At 47.4% G+C, this 19893-nt stretch overlaps 1 protein-coding gene across 1 annotated transcript in view; it reads left to right on the plus strand.

Moving 5' to 3' along the window:
• LOC308061783 (fibrillin-2-like) overlaps window positions 1-19893 on the plus strand; it is a 146834-nt gene that overhangs the window by 46277 nt on the left and 80664 nt on the right. The window contains exons 4-7 of the mRNA XM_080382221.1: window positions 10133-10215; window positions 12062-12160; window positions 16794-16889; window positions 18895-18990. Of these exons, the coding sequence (XP_080238347.1) occupies window positions 10133-10215; window positions 12062-12160; window positions 16794-16889; window positions 18895-18990 (374 nt within the window). The remainder of the gene's footprint in view (window positions 1-10132; window positions 10216-12061; window positions 12161-16793; window positions 16890-18894; window positions 18991-19893) is intronic.

The raw sequence follows: 19893 nt of genomic DNA on the forward strand, positions 1-19893 counted from the left end.
TAATGTGAGTAAAGGATGGAAAAAATACCATTATTCACAAAGGAAAGGTGTATAACAGAAGGCTTTATAGACCCCCTTTGCTAGAAAAAATAATCATAAGCATTATTGGGCTTGAACTTGGCATTAACCTAAGCAGATGGAATCCAAAACCTATACAGTCTTTTTAACGCTTTCCTTGCATTTTGCTTCATTCCTTTTACAAAACTGAATAATAATGACGCATCTCTTAAAAATTATACACACAGCCCCCCCCCCCCCCCCCCCCTTCTTTTTTCCTCATAAATTTCAGCTAAAATTCAGGTGTCTACCCTGGTGTCAGCTTTGCATAGCTCAGGTCACCTAAACTTGGGCAGTAGTTTCTTGTAAGCACATATTGATTTTGGTGTGATCTAACCAAAGGTGGGGGCCAGGCAACCTTCTCAGCTTGGCTTTCTCTCTCCGTATGTGTGTCCGGAGCCCCCGTGTGCAAGGGGTCCCTGCCTAAGTGCAGGGATGGTTTTTGAGCTGGGGATGCAGTTTTGTACTGGGAATCCTGCGGTCCCTGTTGGGACTTCCCTTCATCGTAGCCTCTTGCTCCATCACCTTGCTGATGACCTCACTGAGAGCTGTATCTCGGCAGGAGAAGGGCAGGGGGCTGAGGTACCGTGCTGTGATCTTTCAAGGCTGCATCTCTAGATTTGAGGTTGCCTTCCCCCAGGCACCCACAGCTGCCTTCTGCTCTGAAAAATGGTAGGAAATTCAACCCTGGGCACAGAGGCAAAAGTAATATCAAACATTAAAAAGACCCACTTAATGCTGTTTCAATTTCAATACAAAGAGAATTTAATATGTATTAGAAGGAGAAATGTAAAAATGATCTGAAAAAAATAATCTATCCCCATTTGCTAATAATACAAAAATCAAAACAGTAAACACCTGAGCAACTATGTTTGAAACTGCATAATTGCTCAATTAAAAAGCATATATTTTGCTATGCATCTTCCTGGTTAATTAAAGTGCTAAATGAGATGTCAAGACTATCTTAGTTTCAGATCATCCATTCTCAGGGAAAAACTACAATGTAAAAACAGAGATTAAAATAACTGCTTAAATTAAGGCTTCCTTTCTGTTAACTGAAATAACAAAAGAAAAAAAGCCTCTGTTCACTTAAACTAATCTTTCTTGCCTAGAGCCCCTCCTAGGAGGAGCAGTCAGTGATGCGCTCTTCCACCTCTTCCCAGACCTCCCCGTTTCCTCAGGGAGAGCCACAGTGGAGAATCAGATGCTGGAAGGGCTCCGCTTTCTCCAAGCATCTCATGTCAAGGTCTTCTGAGTCCCAGCTACTCTGGGTTCCAGCAGGGATCAGGTCAGCATTGCTGGGCGGCAGAGGTGGGAGAGATGCTCGGTAATGCTGCTGGGGTTTGCTCCAGAGGGACCTGTGCACCAGTTCATGTTGTCTTTATCCCTGGGGATGGAGGCAGGAGTACTCCTGGGACCAGGGAGAGTCAAGGGTCTCCAGCAGCAATGTGGGAGACACTGTCAGTCTGGGGCTTTGTTGAGATCGGAGAAAAATGTTTCTGTTGCCATGGATGTCAAGTCCAATATTACAGGTGTCGCTGAGAGGCTTAGGGAAGCGATCCATCGCCTGGCTCGGCAGCCTCGGGATGTGCTGAATTCTGAATCCCTTGGGGCTTGCAGTGTTACCCAGCAAAACAGCCGTTGGCAGCTTACGGGGTGTGTGGCTTCGACTGGTGGTAACAGAAAGTCGGTGTCTCGGCACCTCCAAAACCAGATCCTTAGGACCAAAATAACTGAAATCACTGGGACTTGAGCTCATTCCTAAAAGCTAAACGGGTGCTGGGCCACTTTGCAGAGCGAGGGGCGATGTTCCGGGTGGGAGCAATTAACATCTCTCTGCAGGACTGAATCGGTACTCTTGCGTGAAGCGGGAGGCTGCCTTCTCCAGTGGCATCGCTCTGCTTTCTCACCTGTGAATTACTTATCAGACTGCGTACAGTGCCTGGACACATAGAGGCCTGGGGAAGTAAGCAGCGAGCATACAGACAGCATGGTCCTAGGCTTGTAAGACTGATAAATCACTGAAATAAATACTCGCAGTACATTTGAGAGATCTGTTAAGGCAAGAACAAGGAAGACACAAATATGCTGCCCTTTAGGCCAAGGATCTGAAAGTCAGCATTGTTTCCAATCTGTTCTCATGCTGTGACACAATCCCAAGTCCCGCCGGATGGGCAGATGCATTACCCAAAACCACTATCACATTTGGCAGTAATTATTGTCCCCCTGGTGATCTCCACTGAGGCCAAGGGTGACTGAAGCCTGCGATGGTGTTCCCCGGTTATTGTGAGAAACGAACCTTGGCACCCAGCAAAGAACCAGGCTGAGATCAAAACCAAAAAGCATCTTGAATTATAGGAAAAAATTTCCAGCTCAGATGGAGAGGTAGGATCATTGTTCCTGGAAAAGCCACATGCTTAAGTCATATAAGACTCGAGAATGCAGTGGTGACACTCATGCGCGTTCTTCTCATTTGGCTCTTTGCATAGGCATGAATTTCATGATAAGAGGAGGGGTGGGGGGAGGCAGATAATCTAAAAGAAACTTTGTCTCTTCCCTAAAGCAGATGGGGATAGCAGACAGCCCTCCTTTTGCAGTACCAGATCAGAAATCCCCGCTAGCCTGGCAATAGCTAGATTTTCACTGAGCTGCTGAGTTTACAGCAGAGGATAACTCTGAACGGCTTGGGGGAATCTAGAGCAGTGTTTGGGCTGGTGGCCCTTCCAAGAGCTCAACAAGTAGAAGTGCATTTAGAATTGGCTAAATCTGCTGCTGGAGGGTTCCATTTCCCCATAAATATTTCTAAGCTGAAATTTAAAGACAGAAAAAAAACCCTGAAAATAAGGTAAGGGACAGGGAAGGTAGTGACTATGAAAGCATGCCGAGGGCTTTCCATTAATCCCGTGTAAACTGTCAGAATTGCTGCACCCCAAACTGGATGTGTTTGTGGAGCAGAAGAGAGATTTTTCATGTCTCTCAAGATACCTAGAGAATCCAAAGAGGGAACGGAAGAAAAATTGAGAGGACTAGGCAAGCTTAATGGACTCCTAAAATGAGGTGATTGTGCTCAAGTGGAAGAAGGAAAAATGGCTCCTCTGGATCTGCTGGCCACGCTTCTCCTAAGCTAGCCCAGCGTGTGGGCTGCTTCTGGGCTGGTTTCTCCTGTGATCAACCTATCCTCCCTGTTTTGAGGACAAAGATTGTGGATGCAATCTCTTTATCTCTTGATCGTTATGTTTGTGGCTGCAGGGTTAAGCTGTGGTGCTTCTCGTCCCTCCAGGTGCTGGTGGGAAAGTTGCTACTCACCCTTTCATAAAGCGCTGGGCTCCAGCCCTACTACTAGCCTGCACGGTTGTACTTTGGCAGCGCAGGAGAGTGGTTTTTACTGAGTGTTTTGTTTGAAACACTTCGAGAAAAAGGAATTTGTGCTTGGTCACTTGCCTAACTTACATCTGGGGCCTGGTAAAAGTGCGAGCCATGCTTTTATTAACAACGTCTTAGTTTACAAAAGTGAAGCGGTATGAATTTCTGGGAGTGCCTACTCTGTAACCTTGACTTCTCAGCAAGAGAGCAGGGGAGACCTGCGAGAGATGTAAAGTGTTGGCATCTCTGCCCTTACCAGGGGGCTCAAACTGGTCTAGAGAACCATTGCTCAGCGCAGCCGGACCCTCCTAGCTCAGACTCCTTTTCTTGAACGCAGAACATCGTGGAAAGCAGTGCTCAGGAGACATCCACAGCGCTGGGGACCTGTTTTCACCCAGCAGGAAGAAGTTTTAGATTGTATCAAGGAGGGAAATAAAGAATGACTGTGATAAATAAGGAAAAGGGTCCCTGTGCTCAGGCAGCAAGATACCGAGTCCAGACTTTTCCAGGCAGACACAAAGAAAGCAATGAGCTGGGAGAAGTGTTTGCTGGACCCCTGAGCATGCACTGAAGCAGACTAGTTCCAGGTTCACAGCTCAGGGAATCTCAGTCACCAGACAAAGGTCTGCGCTTGGTGAGAAGAGCAGGAAATTGGCCCAAAGTAATGAACTACAGTGAATTCTTCCTGAATTAATATGTTGAATCCCCCTGGATGAGGCCAGAGAGAAGGAGAACATGTGAGCAGCCAGGGGAGCAATCCCTGCGCAGACCAGAGCATCTCTGAGAATTACCCCAGCCCTGGCAATCCACCAATTTTCATTCATTTCTGTCTTCCTCTAATTTAAGGAATGGAAATACCACTTTCGAAGGCCGGTGACAACGGAGGTACACTGATTGCTCGTGACAGGGGAGACAAATCCCGGGCTGCTGTTTCTGCTGCCTGGAAAGCACATGCTACGCGTAGCCAAGGGTTCATTAGCTGTGGGTCTTGCTGGATGGCAGAAGTGTTCCTTGCAGGACACTGCAGTTATTACACAAATCAGCTCGTTAGTGACTGTGTAGAGCTTTCTGAAGGTGTGGAGAGTTCATTCTAGCTGGGTATTCTTTCTCCTGTGGCTGGAGGAGTGGACAAAGACCCGCATGCAGGCGTGGGTGTTGAGGATGTAGCTGTGGGTGAGCAGGACGCTCTGGGTGATTTGACCTCGGGTCTGGCTAACATCGGAGCCTGCAACGCGTTCTCAGCCTGGGCTTCACATGCTGTGCTGTCTGGCCTCTCCTACCTTTAGCAATGACTGCAGTTCTGCTGGGGTCACACTAGGCATCTGGCAATAATTGGCAGGACCGAGACCTTTGCGGCTGCTTGCTCAGCTCATAGGCGACAGTTGGGTGCTTTAGGCTCTTTCCCAGGCTGCTGCAACAGCCTCACGCTGCTTGTGCTCTGTCCCCACAGGCGGGCTGGCACCCCCAGCCTGGGGCAACTTTCTGGCGTGGACTGTCTCCCAGTCCTTGCTGGTACCTCCAGCTCCATTGTGGATTTGGGAGAGGTTCCTCTTGCTAACAGCCATGCATGTTCCCATCGCATGGCCGCAGCTCTGCTCTGCTCCAGTGTTTTTTTCTTGGCATCTCCCCGGTTGCAGACGGAGCCATTGCCAGCAGGCAGCGTTTGGTGCCATCAGTTGAAATTCATGCTTTGTGCCTGCATATCTCTGTAATCCTATTGTTTATTTAAAGCGGACAAACAAGAGGCATGGCCAGCATTGCTTTTTCCTCTGTCCTTTCTTAGCGTCACTTTTGGCCATATTTATTTTTATTAAAACAGGTCTGTAGCAGCTGAGCTCTTCCAGCCTTTTCCTCGGCTGCACAGGAGGTGGCAAGGGAAGATCTGCCTCGCGCTGGCAGGTCTCTTCTTGCATCAGCTGAACGGTGGGGGTGGAGCAGCCGTGCAGTCCTGTGCCAGAAAGCATTGCTAGAAAGAGCTGGCACAAATGTGTCGGTTCTTATCTCCGTGGCCCCGAGACCCAAAGGAAAAGCCACGTGGGCGTTAGCACCATCTCTGCTGTACAACTGTGTCTTCCCAGGACCGCTGGGATAAAACCCTTTGCTACTGCTGGGGGCAAAGCTGAGAGTGAGCAGGGTAAAAAAACCTTCTTGATTTTTAATTTAGGGCTGATTGTTATGAAGTTTCTTGACAGTCCTGAAATGCCTGTGGATTTTGATTATCACCAATAATCGGAATGTTGTGTGCAAGTTTATTGAATTTAAACTATTTTTCCTCTAACCTTGATCTTCCCATTCTTAGGAGCTATTCACTACAAACTAGGGTTGCTGTTTTCTGCTTAACAGCTAAATGAGACGCCTTCTATCCACACCTTGCTGATGAGAATGTGGGTTTCCAGCTTGTATTCCCCGGGATTGAGATAACTGCTGTTAATTTTAAAAAGCAATTTTGTCACTACTTTGCTGAAGATGTTATTTTTTTTCTTGCAAAACAGCATTCTCCTGATGGAGTTACTGCTTTGGAATCTAATTTCATTCTCCCTCTAGGTCATTTGTGTGACACCATTAATTTCAACCCATTCAAAATGGATTCTCCCCATGTTTTGTTTTGAAACTCTGCTAATTTTTAGCATATGCTTATAAAGGTTCAGTTTTGGAGGAACAATAGTGATTTTGTAGTTTAGCCTACTGTGTAACAGGGTGCCCAGGACCTCTTCCAGGACCCCTGCACAGAGCTTGATGAAATCCTTGGCCAACTGTCTTTCAGAAAGAGACGGTACTTGCCACCATAGTTAAAAATACCCACTTTGTTATCAATTTCATTCATCTTCCGCTTCCTTCTGTCTTAGTCTATGGGATTGATGCCAGACACCTCTTCCTTCATGGATTTTGATCAGAAAAAAACCCCTCTTAATCTTTTGCCTGATAAAATGCTTATATGATGTTCTTTCATCTTCAACAAGGCTTGAAGCAGCCCGAGGGCAGGGTGTGAAGATCACTAGTGGCCACCTTCCTTGCATAGCAGTTCACACCCATGTGTTGAAAAGGAGAGGCCAGCAAACAGCTTCAGGTGGAAGCCAAATTGCAATATTTGGTGCCTGGCTATGAGTTGTCTGGGCTGCCCACACCTTGCACGGGGTCTTGTGTCAAAAAAAGATCATCCATCCACCCATCCCGCATGCTGGGAACCTGAGGGCTGAAACTTAGGCTTTGCAGGACCTCCATCTGCTCAGGGTGGGCTGCTCTTCGCCGTTCATGCCAACCACAGCCATATGCCTACTTCTAACTGGAGATTTATACTTGAATATCAGTGGCAGTACTAGCTAGCTTTGTGTTTTATCCTAATGCAACCAGGAACTGCAACCCAAGATGTTCCCCCGTCTGCAGGGAACCTTAATCCATATGAGCAGAAACAGCTCTGTATTCAAGGTCTCCTTTTAACTTTGAGGCACAGCAGAAGCAACAGATGCCCAGGCTTTTGGAAAATGTAGGCGCTTTTGAGATCAAAATACAGATGTACTCTCCACCTCCAACCATAGCACCAAATGATTTTAGCAGAGCCCTCGATTCTGTGTTTGCAGGGCTGGTGAAGGAGGCTCCACATAGCACCGGGCAAAAGCAGGTCATATGGAAAAACAGCTGCGGTGGTTTCCTACGCAGGTCATTGTGTGCTCTGGGAAAATTAGAATGGGGAAGCAGAGCAGCACCCTTGATTGCACAGAAAGTCATCCAACGTGGTCTGTGCTGTGCAGGGATCTTCTAGTCAACGTGAAGAGTAGAAGCTCAGGTTGCTTTTACACGGGAACTTTGTTGCTCAGTAGAGAGTTCCTCAGAGTCTGCTTGCAGTCCAGCTCAGTGCTTTTGTCATTAACGCAAACGCTGCCCAGTTCCTTTTTCCACGGGAAAGCATTTTGCTTCTTCCACTTTGGCAAGGTACACCTGCGGTGTATCTGCTGCACATCTGTGTGCCTGTTGCATGCCTGCTGCACATCTGCTGCCTATGTCTGCACACGTGCTGCACTTCTGCTGAGCCCCTGCCTTGCCTCTGTTGCATGTTTGCTGGCCATGCTCCATGTGCCTTCCGTGGGACTGCTGTACGTACACTGGGTTTCTGCTATGTCTGCTGTGCATCCTGGCTCTGTCTGCTGCGTATCTGCTGTTGGCTGTGTTTTCTGCACGCACGTTGTCTGGATGCTTCATCTTGCTGTATCCCCCGTGCGCCTTCTGCCATCACGCTGAAGGTGAAGGACTCGTGTGTGCCTGGGTTACTGATGCAGGGTGTTCTGGGATCCACTGCCTTCTCCCAGCCAGAACAGGAATCCGCTGCCCTAAAGCACTACAAATTCTTGCCAAAGTCCAGCCTGGAATCTGGTGGGTGGGCCCTACAGAGTGCTGCTGAGGTTGGCTGTGGTGCCCAGGGTGCTCAGCCATCCCAGCAGCCTCCGCCTTCCCACGCCTGGCTCGTGGTGGGAACTTGAGAACTGGAGAGGAACTTGCAGGAACTTGAGAATTGCAACAGAGAGGAAGAAAATCTTCAAAAAAAAGGTCCCCACCACTCAGGCAAATTTTCCAGGCAGAAACAAAGGCAAGTTCAGGAAAACAGATTAATGACGCACCTACTGTAACAGAGACCTGGGGATGTGAGGCGGGACAAGCAAGTCCTGCAGCAGGCACTTCGTGACGTGGGAGGGGAGTAGAAACATCCATAGTTGTACACAGGCAGTGGTTGGGATGCTGCTTTACAGGGATGGAGGGAAGCTGAGGCGGTACCTGCCTTTAGGCACGTTCCTTGCTGGTGGCAGAATAACAGGGAAATAAAAAGAGACCATTCCCTGGAAAATGAAATTAATTTGCTGATCTAATTGAAGATCAGGGATGAATCAACATATTTTCAGAATTAAAACAAACTGAAATAGATCAACCAATGCTTTTGGAGTTTTTAAAAATCAGGCTCCAGTCTGCCAAATACATAAATTTGGTCCCACACACCATCTAGCTAGAGCTGTTTCTACATGTAGCTGCGATACGCAGGTAGTCGTGGAGGTGTATTTCACAATGAAATGAGTTACGGTGAACATGGGATCACAGAATCACGGTGTGGTTGAGATTGGAAAGGACCTCTGGAGCTCATCTGGTCCAGCCACCTTACTCAAGCAGGACTGCTAGAGCCGGGTGCCCAGGAGCACGTCCAGACAGCTTGTGAGTACCTCCAAGGATGGAGACTCCACAGCCTCTCTGAGCGACCGGCTGTTCCAGTACTCAGTCGCTCACAGTGAGATGGCGTTTCCTCGTGTTCAGATGGAAGCTCCTGTGTTTCAGGAACATCCCAAACTGCACAGCAGGAAATGCCAAATCTGATTCATTCTCGTAACCCTGTCCTGTCTGTGCAGTGGTGATGAGAGTTCCTATCCCCAGCCCCAGGCACTCCGCTGAAGTGATTGATGTAAAACTTAATTAAAATTAGAATGAGGATACAGACATTTTGGACAATAGATCCTGACAAACTAATCTGATATTTTCCTTCTCTTATCAAAGGAAAAATTAACTGGCTGTGTAACAACCTATACGGGTCTACTGAGTGAAGAGTCTTTGATATCTAATGGTTCTTCGATTCAGCAAGTAAAGATATAAGAAGATCCGACAGCTGAAACTAGAAGCTGGACGGACTCAGACCCCATAATAAAGCATAGAGTTTTAATAGTGGGGATTATTACTCGCTAGAAAGCCTCGAAAGTGTATGCTCTTTTGCTGGTGATTTTAGTTCAAATTCTCATGCTTTTCAAAAAGAAGAGGCTGGAGGGTTGCTGGCCAGGGTCCAGGCAAGGTCTAAGCTCTGCGTCTGCACTTACCTCTCCTGCCTTCCCCCCTCTGTCTGATCCTGTGTTAGAGCCCCGGCATCTCTGCAAGGGGCTCGTATGACTCCGCGCTTGATGACGTCACAAGAGTATGAACATTATCTAGGTTTGTGCTTTTCGTGTTTTCTTTCAAAAATTTCTCTTGGGGAGTCTGTTCGTTCACGCACAGATGTGTAGCACAGCGTGGTGTGAATGGCATGCTGAGGTATGTGCTTGGGCTGGGTTTCCTGCTGTCTTTCCTATGTGATTTGATTAAACCACCCAACAAATGAAGACAAAAGCATGGGCAGCCTGTCTGAGGGATGAGTTGGAGTGTGGAGGAATTTCATAATTGAAGAGTCAGAAAGGAAGAGAAGGACTTTGTCCACCTTATGCATATGGTACTGCTGAGCTGTATTCCAGAGGGACAGCTGTCCTCTTCCCATCCAGGTTATCAAGTCCTTCTCTTGCCTGTGTCTCTGGGGTTTTCTGCTGGCTGGTACCTCTCTCATCCCATGTGGAAATGCAGGTCTCCAGCTGACGGTGTCTAACCCCGTGGGTATAGTCCCGTGCCACAGCTTCGTGGCAGGACAGACCTGCCTGTGCCTCAGTTCCTCGCTCCTCCACCTAGTCCCATGGTCACTGTAAGACCAAAGCCCCAAAGCATTTTGCACAGGGAGGTCAGAAGTCAGTAATTAAAATAACGTATGGTGGCTCCTTTTGGTGGGAACTAAACAGGCTCACAGGGAGGGAACAGAGTCTGGCAGAGAAATGTCACGCAAGAAGCTATTCAAATGCTCTCCTACAGCGATGATACATGCTGAATTTATCCAATGCCACTGCACAGAAACAGAGGAAAAAAAATTGTTTTTAAATTTCAGACCCAATGTCTGTGGCTCGAGGTTCCACTCCTACTGCTGCCCCGGCTGGAAAACGCTGCCTGGAGGGAACCAGTGCATTGTCCGTGAGTATCCATTTTCCCATTAAGGGCACCGAGGGAACTAACTGCCGTGTGGGAAGGAATGCGTCTCTTGCACTTCAGCAGATGACGGAACATTTCATAATCCACTGGGAGAGGAGCAGCGATTGCTGGGAGTTCTCCTCTCTGCAATGGAAGCAGGGTGGCTGCGACTGGTCCCCTTAGTGCGTGGCCTTTGATCCTTTGCCAAATCGCCGCTGCGTTCCCCATTGCCTGACAGTTTGTGTGCCTGCTTTTAGAAGATTAGCCCTCACAGGAAAGCTCTTGGTGACTCCTGAGAAAGTTATTTTAGAGCTGCTTGTGTAGATGAAATAGTTGCTAGAACAACAGCTAGATGCTGACATCGCAAACGTGATGTCATGAGACAGTGTCCGCAGGAATTTGCATCTGTCTTCAAGTGGCTACCCAAAGCAGGATGGTGATTTAGGTAAATCACACCTCTCTTTTGGCAAGTAGCTTTCCTATTCGGAGCAGAGCATTATTGGACTCTGAAGTGCTGGCATACACCTACAAAATCCATCAAGGGGCTGACATTTTGCATTTTGGTAGGCTAAAGGCATGAGCTATAGGGAGATGAAGGAGCCTGCTCTTTGGAGGACTCTCCTATGGGAAGTGTAAGTCAGCTCAGGAATAAATAAATGAGATTCTTATTGGAGACAATAGGGGTAATTGTACCTGCGTTTGGTCGGGTACAAACCTGATCCCAAAGCTGCAAATACTCTCCTCTCAGAGGAAATGGTGTCCGTTGTATTACAAGTGATGGGGCCAGTTGATGGGTCCTGGCACACGATGAGTAACCAGTCCCCGAGCATGGCATTTTACTCACTCAGAAGAGAAGGGCAAGGAGGAGGCTTGATGTCTCAAGAGTTAAATGCATCCGACTTCACCCCAGGTGATGGTAAGACATTTAACACCCTCTCCTTTCCCCACGAGAAGAGAAAGACAAACTCACAAAGTGCTCCTCACTGTCCCTGGGACAGCAGATGCCCCACCGGGGATACAAGGCTTGAGTTTAATGCTGGATGCAGCGAAGGGTTAAAGAATTCACAGCCAAATAGCTGCTCCGTGGCATGCGGGGTTAGCGACATTCGGGGTTGTCTGCTGACTTTTCTCATAACTGTAAAACATGCCATCTGGGCGGGAGGTCCTCAGGGGACTGTGTGTTGTAATTGTATTTATAAAACACACAGAGATGAGATACTTTCATGGGGCTCTAATAAAATCTGTGCTTACACAGGTGGAACAATACTGCCAGCTCTGCTCTTGGCTCCCATGGCACAGGAAGGGGAAGAGATTAGCAGGGGTCCTGGGCAAGAAAGGATGGGGACTGATGCGAAGGCATCCTGCTGATGCATCTCGGGCTGACTCAGCTCAGCCCCTCATTCAACAGGAGATGCGCCTCCCTAACAGTCAGTTACCTCCGTGCCAGACCATAGACTGCAAAATGCTTCAGGGAAACACAAAAATTTTAAGGAAAAGAACAACCTGGCTCAGTGTGAACATCACTTGTCTCTGCTGAGAAACATTTTTAGCAGGCGAATGTAGTGAAATATGTCTTCCCTGTCCTCTGCTGGCTGAGAAAGCAGCGTGGCAGCAGGACCAGCCGTAGCCTGTGGGAAGAGGAAGGTGTCTCCAGGAACTCCCAGTGAGCAAGTGGGTCCTTCCCACTGTCGCTCTGACCAGGCTCTTCAAGACGTGCCCCAGCTTCCTTCCCAGGTTATTTTTCTTACAAGAGATGAATTCACACCCTTTTGGCAGCCAAAAACACATCTGTGAGCAAGATCACAGACTAGAACGTTGTGCTAATCACTGTGTCCTCCTCCTCCTCCAGCAATTTGCAGGAATTCTTGCGGTGATGGATTTTGTTCACGGCCAAACATGTGTACGTGCTCCAATGGACAACTTTCTCCCAACTGTGGCTCAGCTGGAGGTAAGAGAACATTGCTGGTGATTCTCCTCCCTCCGGAGGAGTTATGTGCTCTCTTAAATGTTTCACAGTCACAAGGAAAGGAAATGTCTCTCTGTGCATCTCTGAAATATTGTGTGTTTTGACAGCCAGGTTCTAATCTGAATTGGTCAGTAGTCACAAAATCTTTCATTCTTGTGGCACTTTTACTAAGGGTCCTCACTGCCCCTGATACCTGGAGAAAACTGGCCGCCTGCTTGTAATTTCTGCTACTTTGGTATGAGAAATCCTATGGGATACAGCTCAGAAACCACGTCTCACAGCAGCAAATAGCAACACTGCTGCCAAAGAGTCCATCCATCCCGGCTGTTCTTTGAAGTGGAATTAAATCTGTCACTGCTTTTGTTAACCAAATAAACGTTTTTTTCCAATGGAAAAATCATTAAGTTTTTCTTAGGCTGTGATTTGGATGTCAGGGAGAATTGCCCCATGTTTTTAGCAAACTGCAGTTGACACGATGAAGTTACCTGCTGGCAGAGTTGGGAATGCAGAAACGGCATTGCTGCTTTTTCTGCTTTGTTCTCCCATGTCAGACCTTCAGGAGAAAAAAATCTGCAAAGTTCTGGGAAGAGGACTGGGTGGCTTAGGTTTCTGAAAAACAAACTGTGGAGGACTCAGCAGTGACAGGCACATCCAGAAAGCAATTTCCATACCCCTCTGCTAATCCCTGCAGGATGCATTCAAGACCAGATCCTGCAACCACTCTGTTACCCTGCAGCACGTGGCTCTGCACAGAAACCACTCCTGCTCAAGCCTAAATCCTGATAGCTAATGGTCTTGTGCACTGTCTGGAAGGGAATTACTGCTCCTCTGTGCCTCTTTTTCCACTGGGCTGGAGCGGACCTGGGAGTTGTGGTAGACACCAGGCTGGGTATGAGTCAGTGGTCATGTCACAGAGGTCGATGGCCGCGAGTTGCTGCTGGGGATGTTCAAGCTTGGGATCTTCAGGCGTGAAGAAGATTTTACACTGGTGGGTGGTGCAGTGCCAGGACAGGTAACCAGAGCTGTGGGGGTTTGAAGGCTGAGCTAGACAGTCACGGCCAGCCTGCGGTGTGGGGAGGCTGGATGGGGGTGTCCCGCAAGCCCTCCCACCCCCGCTCCTGGGAGCCAGCACAGAGACCCCTCCGGGTCAACGCAGGCTACACACGAGCCCACGGGTCTGCCTGAAAGGGCTTCTGGAGTGAGAACAGTGTGCAAATGGGGCTGGCCGGCACTCTGGGGCTCCAGGTGTGGGCAACGATACTGGGTGACCATTTGCACCAAACTGTATAAGCAGTCCACCCGTACGTGATGCCACTACTCGAACACTCCAGCAGAAAAAAATCCTGCCAGACAAGAAAGAGAGCTGTGGCACGGTATTGTTTTAAGAAGGCTGATTTTCCCCTATGTAAAATGCAGAAATTAATGCGATTTTATAGTCTTCTAAGGTCTCAGATGGCCACTGCTAGAGACAACCCAGAAACTTATTTTCCATAATTGCCCATCTGTAGGCAAGCTATTGTTAATACAGTGACTTGCAGGCATCGGATCGAAGGCCAGGGAACTAGCCCCCCCAAACCTCAAAACCACATTCAGGGTGTGACTTGGAGGCGGCAATTCCCAGAATCTGATTCCGAAGTGCCACGTTGTGCTGCAGCCCCACCGGTGTCCCCAGCAAGTGCTCAGCACCGCAGCCTGTGTGTGCTGCCACCGACCTTCCCCGGGCTTTGTGCTTTGCGGAGAGGAAGGTGCTGGAGACACAAAGGTTTCTAGCAAGGATCCATATGTTAGCAATCAGGGAGGAATGCAAGGAATGCTGTAAGCAGTATATACATTTGGGCACAGACCTGGCATTCCCCTGAGCCTGGGGTGGATTTCAGCGTGTGCTGGAGGGGGGTGGGTTCCTCTGCAGGGGCTTCATCAAATCTGGCATTCATTGTAGGGCTGTTTGGATCTGTATTTATCGTGAATGCTTCAGGGAGGTAAAGCAGACAAATTATGCATTCCAGAGGCAATAAAAGCCACTCTGCCTCTCTTTGTCATAACAAAAAGCTTGGTTTCCTACTTCGGGGAGTGAAGATATTTTAGGAGTAATTTGCAAGTGACTGTTTAGATAGTAGTGGTCAGTAAGCAGACAGCAAACCTGCCTGCACACCCCACTGCTGATGGCTGGCAGAACAGCTGCAGCCACTGATCCTTTAAAATAAAATGTAGAACTAACCCGATTCGATCATGGGAAAAGCTAACTAGGGCGAGCTGTCATTCTCTTTTTCCTAGAACTTTGGTCTCTGCTACCCTGGAAGATCCTGACAAAGTGTAGCAGGCCTTTAAAGTCTTGGTTGAAAGATGTTCTTCTGTGCTCCCAATCTGCAGGGGGTCCCAAGAGTGCCAGCCTTGGAGATAAGTCAGATGGGGATGGGACCTCAGGGCTTTGGGGATCATGGCAGAATTAAGAAACGGGACCAGCTCTGTGTGGGTCCAGAAATAGTCTTTGCCAATTAATTAGAAAGTTTCTGGATGAGCATCAGGGCTCTTCTTACGTCCAGACCTTAACTTCCAAAATTTCTTAGCTTCGCTAAACCTTACCTCTTGCTGAATGCATTGAGTGCGAGGCTCAGGATGCTGCGTAGGGAAGAGATCTGACAGACGGACAGCTCTGACAGACACTTCCTCGCTACCTCTGTCTCTGGGCATCCCTCCCAGATTTGCTGGATGTAATTGCTTTCCCAGGGCTGATTAATTGTAGTGAGGGGTGTAGGGTAAGCGTGTGCTGGAAACGGTGCCTTTTCCCAGAGAAACTGGTCTCACGTCTGACAATCTGGGCAATGCTTTGAAGCCTCAAACTTAGTTTCTTTAATGATTAAGCTTTCATCTAAATTTGGCCTGATCTCTGGCTGTAGAGCAATAGGAAGAATAGTAGACATCGTGACTAATTCAAACCACACTAGCAACGCATGGATTAAATGTACAGCACATGTGCCGAGCGTTTCGAATGCAAAGCACTGAGCCTTCTCTTTCCACTCCTCCTTCCTTTCAGGCTTCCTAGGAACAAGGCGTCAACCATATAATTATCCCTATTGGACACTTCTGAGTCCTACTACCTTTTGGACAGACATTTCACTTGCGCTGGCCCCAGCTCCTCCCTGCTTGGAACTGATGTTGCATGCACGGAGGAGACAAGCCACAGCTGAGCATCCACTCACACATGCACTATCCAGACCCACCTTCTTCAAGCTGCCAAGTCACGGCCCCTCCTACCCCTGGCAGACGTGGACTGCGGTGTACATGCTGAAAAACAGTTTTCACATAACTTGCTATAACCTCAGGCACTTGCAGTTTGAGTTGTCCCATCTTACAGAGGAAGAATGCACTGTTCCAGGTGTTTCAGTAAAGAACAAAAGCTGTTTGACCTGTGTTTGGAGCTCTGTGTTTAGCAGTAAACCTCCCCTTTTGGGCTCTTCTGCTTTAATACCACGTTCCTTAAACATTGAGTAGTGATGAAACAGTTAAAGCCAGTACTGCCTTTGTGTCTCCACCAGTATAAAACTTCCCGACTCTTGTTTATTGCTATTGTTTTCCTACAGTGCGTTAGTCACATTCAGCCTGTCGTAATCTAGTGTGAAAGCTGAACCCTAACATCGCAGAATAGATGATACGTGCTTTTCTTTTCAGATTTCTTAAGAAGACCCTCTTGTATTAAATGAATCATATAATGCCACATAGTAATTGTAAAAAGAAGAGAAATACCTTAAAAACTGATGGTTTTCCTCCACCAAAGAAATTTGATCCCCCCAAACATTTCATAGGTCTTATAACATGAAGGCATTTTAAAGATTAGAGAGCCCAGAATGTGAAAAGCATGTTTTTAAAATGGAGCAATAATAAAAAGAATAGAACAATAAAAATAAAATAGAATAATAAAAAGGGTATGAAAATATTTGAAAAGGGTGGTATCCTAAAAGAAAGAGTTTTTCAGAATGACAGTTATCAAAGAAAGGGAGCTATTGGGAAACGTGCCCTTGCTCGTGGTCCCATGAGCTGCGGCAGGTCGTCCTGGAGGAAGGACAGAGCTGCAGATGTTTAATCAGGGCAGGTTCCTTAATGAAGTGAAATGATGTGTGCCTTTGCTTTCTGCGGGATAAGGTCTATTTATGTTACTCTAAAAACTGTTTGCCCTAAGATAACAATGATTCCTTGCCCTGGATGAGGTGGACTTGAAGGATTACATCCCCGAAATTGCTCCCGGTTGCCCACTGTCCGTCGTGTTCTTGGCTTTCCCCCATCCGAACGGCTCAATACTGCCAGGCACAGGAGCAATAAAAATGCCTTATGTCTAGAGAATAAAGAACTGACTCTGGTAGTTACTTTTTAAGCAGCTTTGGGGTAATTCTGCCTCAGTAAAAATGCAAACCTTTAACCATACCATGGGCTCCAACCATACCAGGGGGAGTCGGTGATCTCTCCATTTAACTTGAAGGAACCGGACCCTTCACATCACCCTTAGATTCTGCACTGAGGCAAGGAAGTTTTTCCACATCCACAGCAGGCGAGGTGGTCCCCTCCTGTCACAGCCAATTCCTTGCATCAACGTGTAACATTTCCCTGCTCTTCTCCACAGTCCAAACCTGCAACGTGAGATGCATGAATGGTGGGAGCTGCAACGAGGAGTCCTGCCTCTGCCAGAAAGGCTATACAGGGACATACTGTGGGCAGCGTAAGTACCTGCGGCCCCCATGGCGAGCCGAGGGGCAAGTCACCTTGCACACACTGACGTGCTCTTTGATGTCATCGTTATATTCCCCTCGCCACTGGAATGTCAGCCTGCTCTCCTTTAGGGGGTATAGGTATAGATCTATATCTATATATAAATATATTGGATATATTTTCACTGTAAAAAATATATAAACATATATATACAAATATATATGTATATTAGATATAATTTCTCTGTAAATAGCTTTAGAGAAACAGTATATTCTCTGAGAGTGGGCTTTTTGTGGGAAGCCTTCATTTCAGCTCAAATGAAGTCTTCTGTCAATTAGAAGAACAAAAAACCCCAAACCCACCACCATTTTTTTTTATTATAAAATATGCCTGGTTGCATTTGGGGGGGTTCAGTTTTTAGTTCTGTTTATTTGACAACATTTTTTGACAACATTATTTGACAACATTCTGACTTTCTGTCAGAAAACCTCAGTATAGTCTTTGAAAGAAATTTTACAACATTTTATGACTTGGCTTTCTGTTTTGTCAAAGCACCTATACCTTTTGTAGGGAGAAATTTAACTTTTCCCCCTAGTTTCTCCTGAAAGATATTTAGCAATTTAAAATCATTGCTCGTGCACATTGTGGAATTAACCAAACAGCTTAGGACTCATCTTTAATAAATGTCTAGCAAGCAAGTATGCACAATAGTTTTGAAAGAATTTCTGATCAAATGGAACTTTCCAGGCAACTTTCATGAGAATCACTAAAGTTCTCTGTGAACTCGATGAGATTTTTTTTAAAAGATGGGCAAAACACCATCTTTCCCCTAAACTTATCCTCAGCTATGACTGATTCATTTTTGCTGAAACTTTCCAAAAAGTTCAACTTAAGGCAGACACACCATATGGAAAATTTCATTCTGAACAGCTAAAGCTTGGGAAAATTATAAGTAACAGCAACCCAGGGCTTATAATGGAACGTGCTAGGCAACCTTAATTATGTGCTGCTACCAGCTCCACCTATAATATCCTCAGTAGAGTTTTCATAATGGTTCAGATATTGGCAAGACATCACTGGCAGGGTGGGGAACAATGGAGAGTCCCACTGGCAGCATCCCAGCAGAGCAGATTTCGGCTGCCTCGGCTCTGAGAGGGGTGTAGCCTTTGAAGGCTGTGAAGGCAGCGGTACCTGGCCTCTCCGCAGCTCGGAGCCTGGCACTAGACCCGTGAGGGCCACGCTCAGGTGTCCAACAAGATTGCTGTGGACCTCCCCTTTCACAAAATTATCTTCTTCTCATCTTCAATGTGCCGGTGGTGTCGGACAACTGAGCAGTTCAGAGAGTGGAGCTTTAGGAAGTGCCGTCACAGTCCTCCTCTCGTTAGTCATTACAGCTCCTGAGACTTTGAGAGGTCAGTGGCATCTGTCACAACCAGCAATTGCTCATGTCGCGTGCAGAAGTGTTCCGACATCCTGCTCAGTTCGCTTAGCCTCAGCCCAGGACCTGCATCAGCAGCCTCCTCCTCCGACTTCAGTCCCAGGCTATTGACTGCAGTTTTGCCACTGAGGGCAGCAGGTCTGGTCTTAAATCGAGGAGCACTTATGTGCTGCCCAGACTGGTTCTCTGCGCCGGGTACGTGGGATTAGATGGCTGACTAGCCTCCTCTCCTCACATTTCACTGTTGTCATACGTTAAGCATTTGCAGTTTCTCATTTGTATCAGTTCATCTTGACCTTGACATTTAAATCCCAATGCTGACCTGAATGAACTGAGATTCCAGAGCGCAGGAAATCCTCTCAAGTGAAATAAGAGTTTATAGCCTTTTTATAAACGGGTTCATTCATAGACAGCAAGTCATTTTCCAGGAAAAAATATCAGACTTTTCTCTGTATGTTCACTGCGTGGAGGACAACACAAAGTGGGTGATACTCCAAGTCCTGCCAGCACCACACGTCTCACGCTGTGGTTTCACTGAGAGCAGAAATCACTGATTCCTCTTTCTATTTCAAAATAGCTGTCTGTGAAAACGGCTGTCAGAACGGAGGGCGATGCATTGGGCCAAACCGTTGTGCTTGCGTCTATGGATTCACCGGTCCCCAGTGTGAGAGAGGTAAGGAACATGTTTTTATGATATTATGGCTGATGGAGCATAGGATCAGGAGTTGTATATTTAACTGTGTGTCTTAAGGAGGTTCGATTGTGTGTGAATTTCTGCTCAATTCCTCTTCCTGAGGGTACAGCCTGTAACGACAACCTCGTGCCCAAAGCGCTCCCGGAGATCCCTGGTTATTACTTGTGCAGATGCAAAGTGCCTACTGACTGCACGGCTCTTCGGTGTCTCTGGATCCTCCTCTCCACGTGTGGTCCCTTGTAGGTGGTTGTTAAACGTCAGTAACCCCCCCACCCCGTGCTGAGTACAAAAAGGGTATTTTTCTCTTGGGCATTTCCCTGTTTCTTGTCTTGGTAAGATGCAAGTGGCTTAGAAATGCCAGGAAGCCCCTTACCACAGCATCCTCATGAAGGGAAGGTGACACCGTCAGTGCCTTCCTAAACACTAAAAGAGAAGGGAAAAGAAACGTGAGCCAACGTTTTCAAACGTGCCAGTGTGATGGGCTGACCCCAGCCAGTAGCCGAATACCCATCCTACATCTCTCACTCCCCTCTCCCTTGGGATGGGTAGAACAGAGAAGGGAGTCAGACTCACTCATGGATGGAGATGATGTCAGTTTAATAAGGAGAGTGAAAGCTGTGTGCAGTAGCAAAATAAGGAATTGATTCGCTGCTTCCCACCAGCAGGCAGATGTCCAGCCAAATCCTGGGAAACAGGACATCAGCACCTGCAGTGGTGGCTTGGGAAGACAAACATCGTAACCCTCTTAGATCCCCCCTTCCTCCTTCTTTCCCTGACGTTTTATTGCTGAGCATGATGTCAATGGTGTGGAATATACCTTTGGGCAGTTGGGGTCCCTTGTCCCGGCTGTGTCCCCTCCAGCCTCTTCCCAGTGCCAGACTG

Source organism: Falco punctatus (assembly GCF_963210335.1).
Source record: "Falco punctatus genome assembly, chromosome: 4".
NCBI classification, from domain to species: domain Eukaryota; kingdom Metazoa; phylum Chordata; class Aves; order Falconiformes; family Falconidae; genus Falco; species Falco punctatus.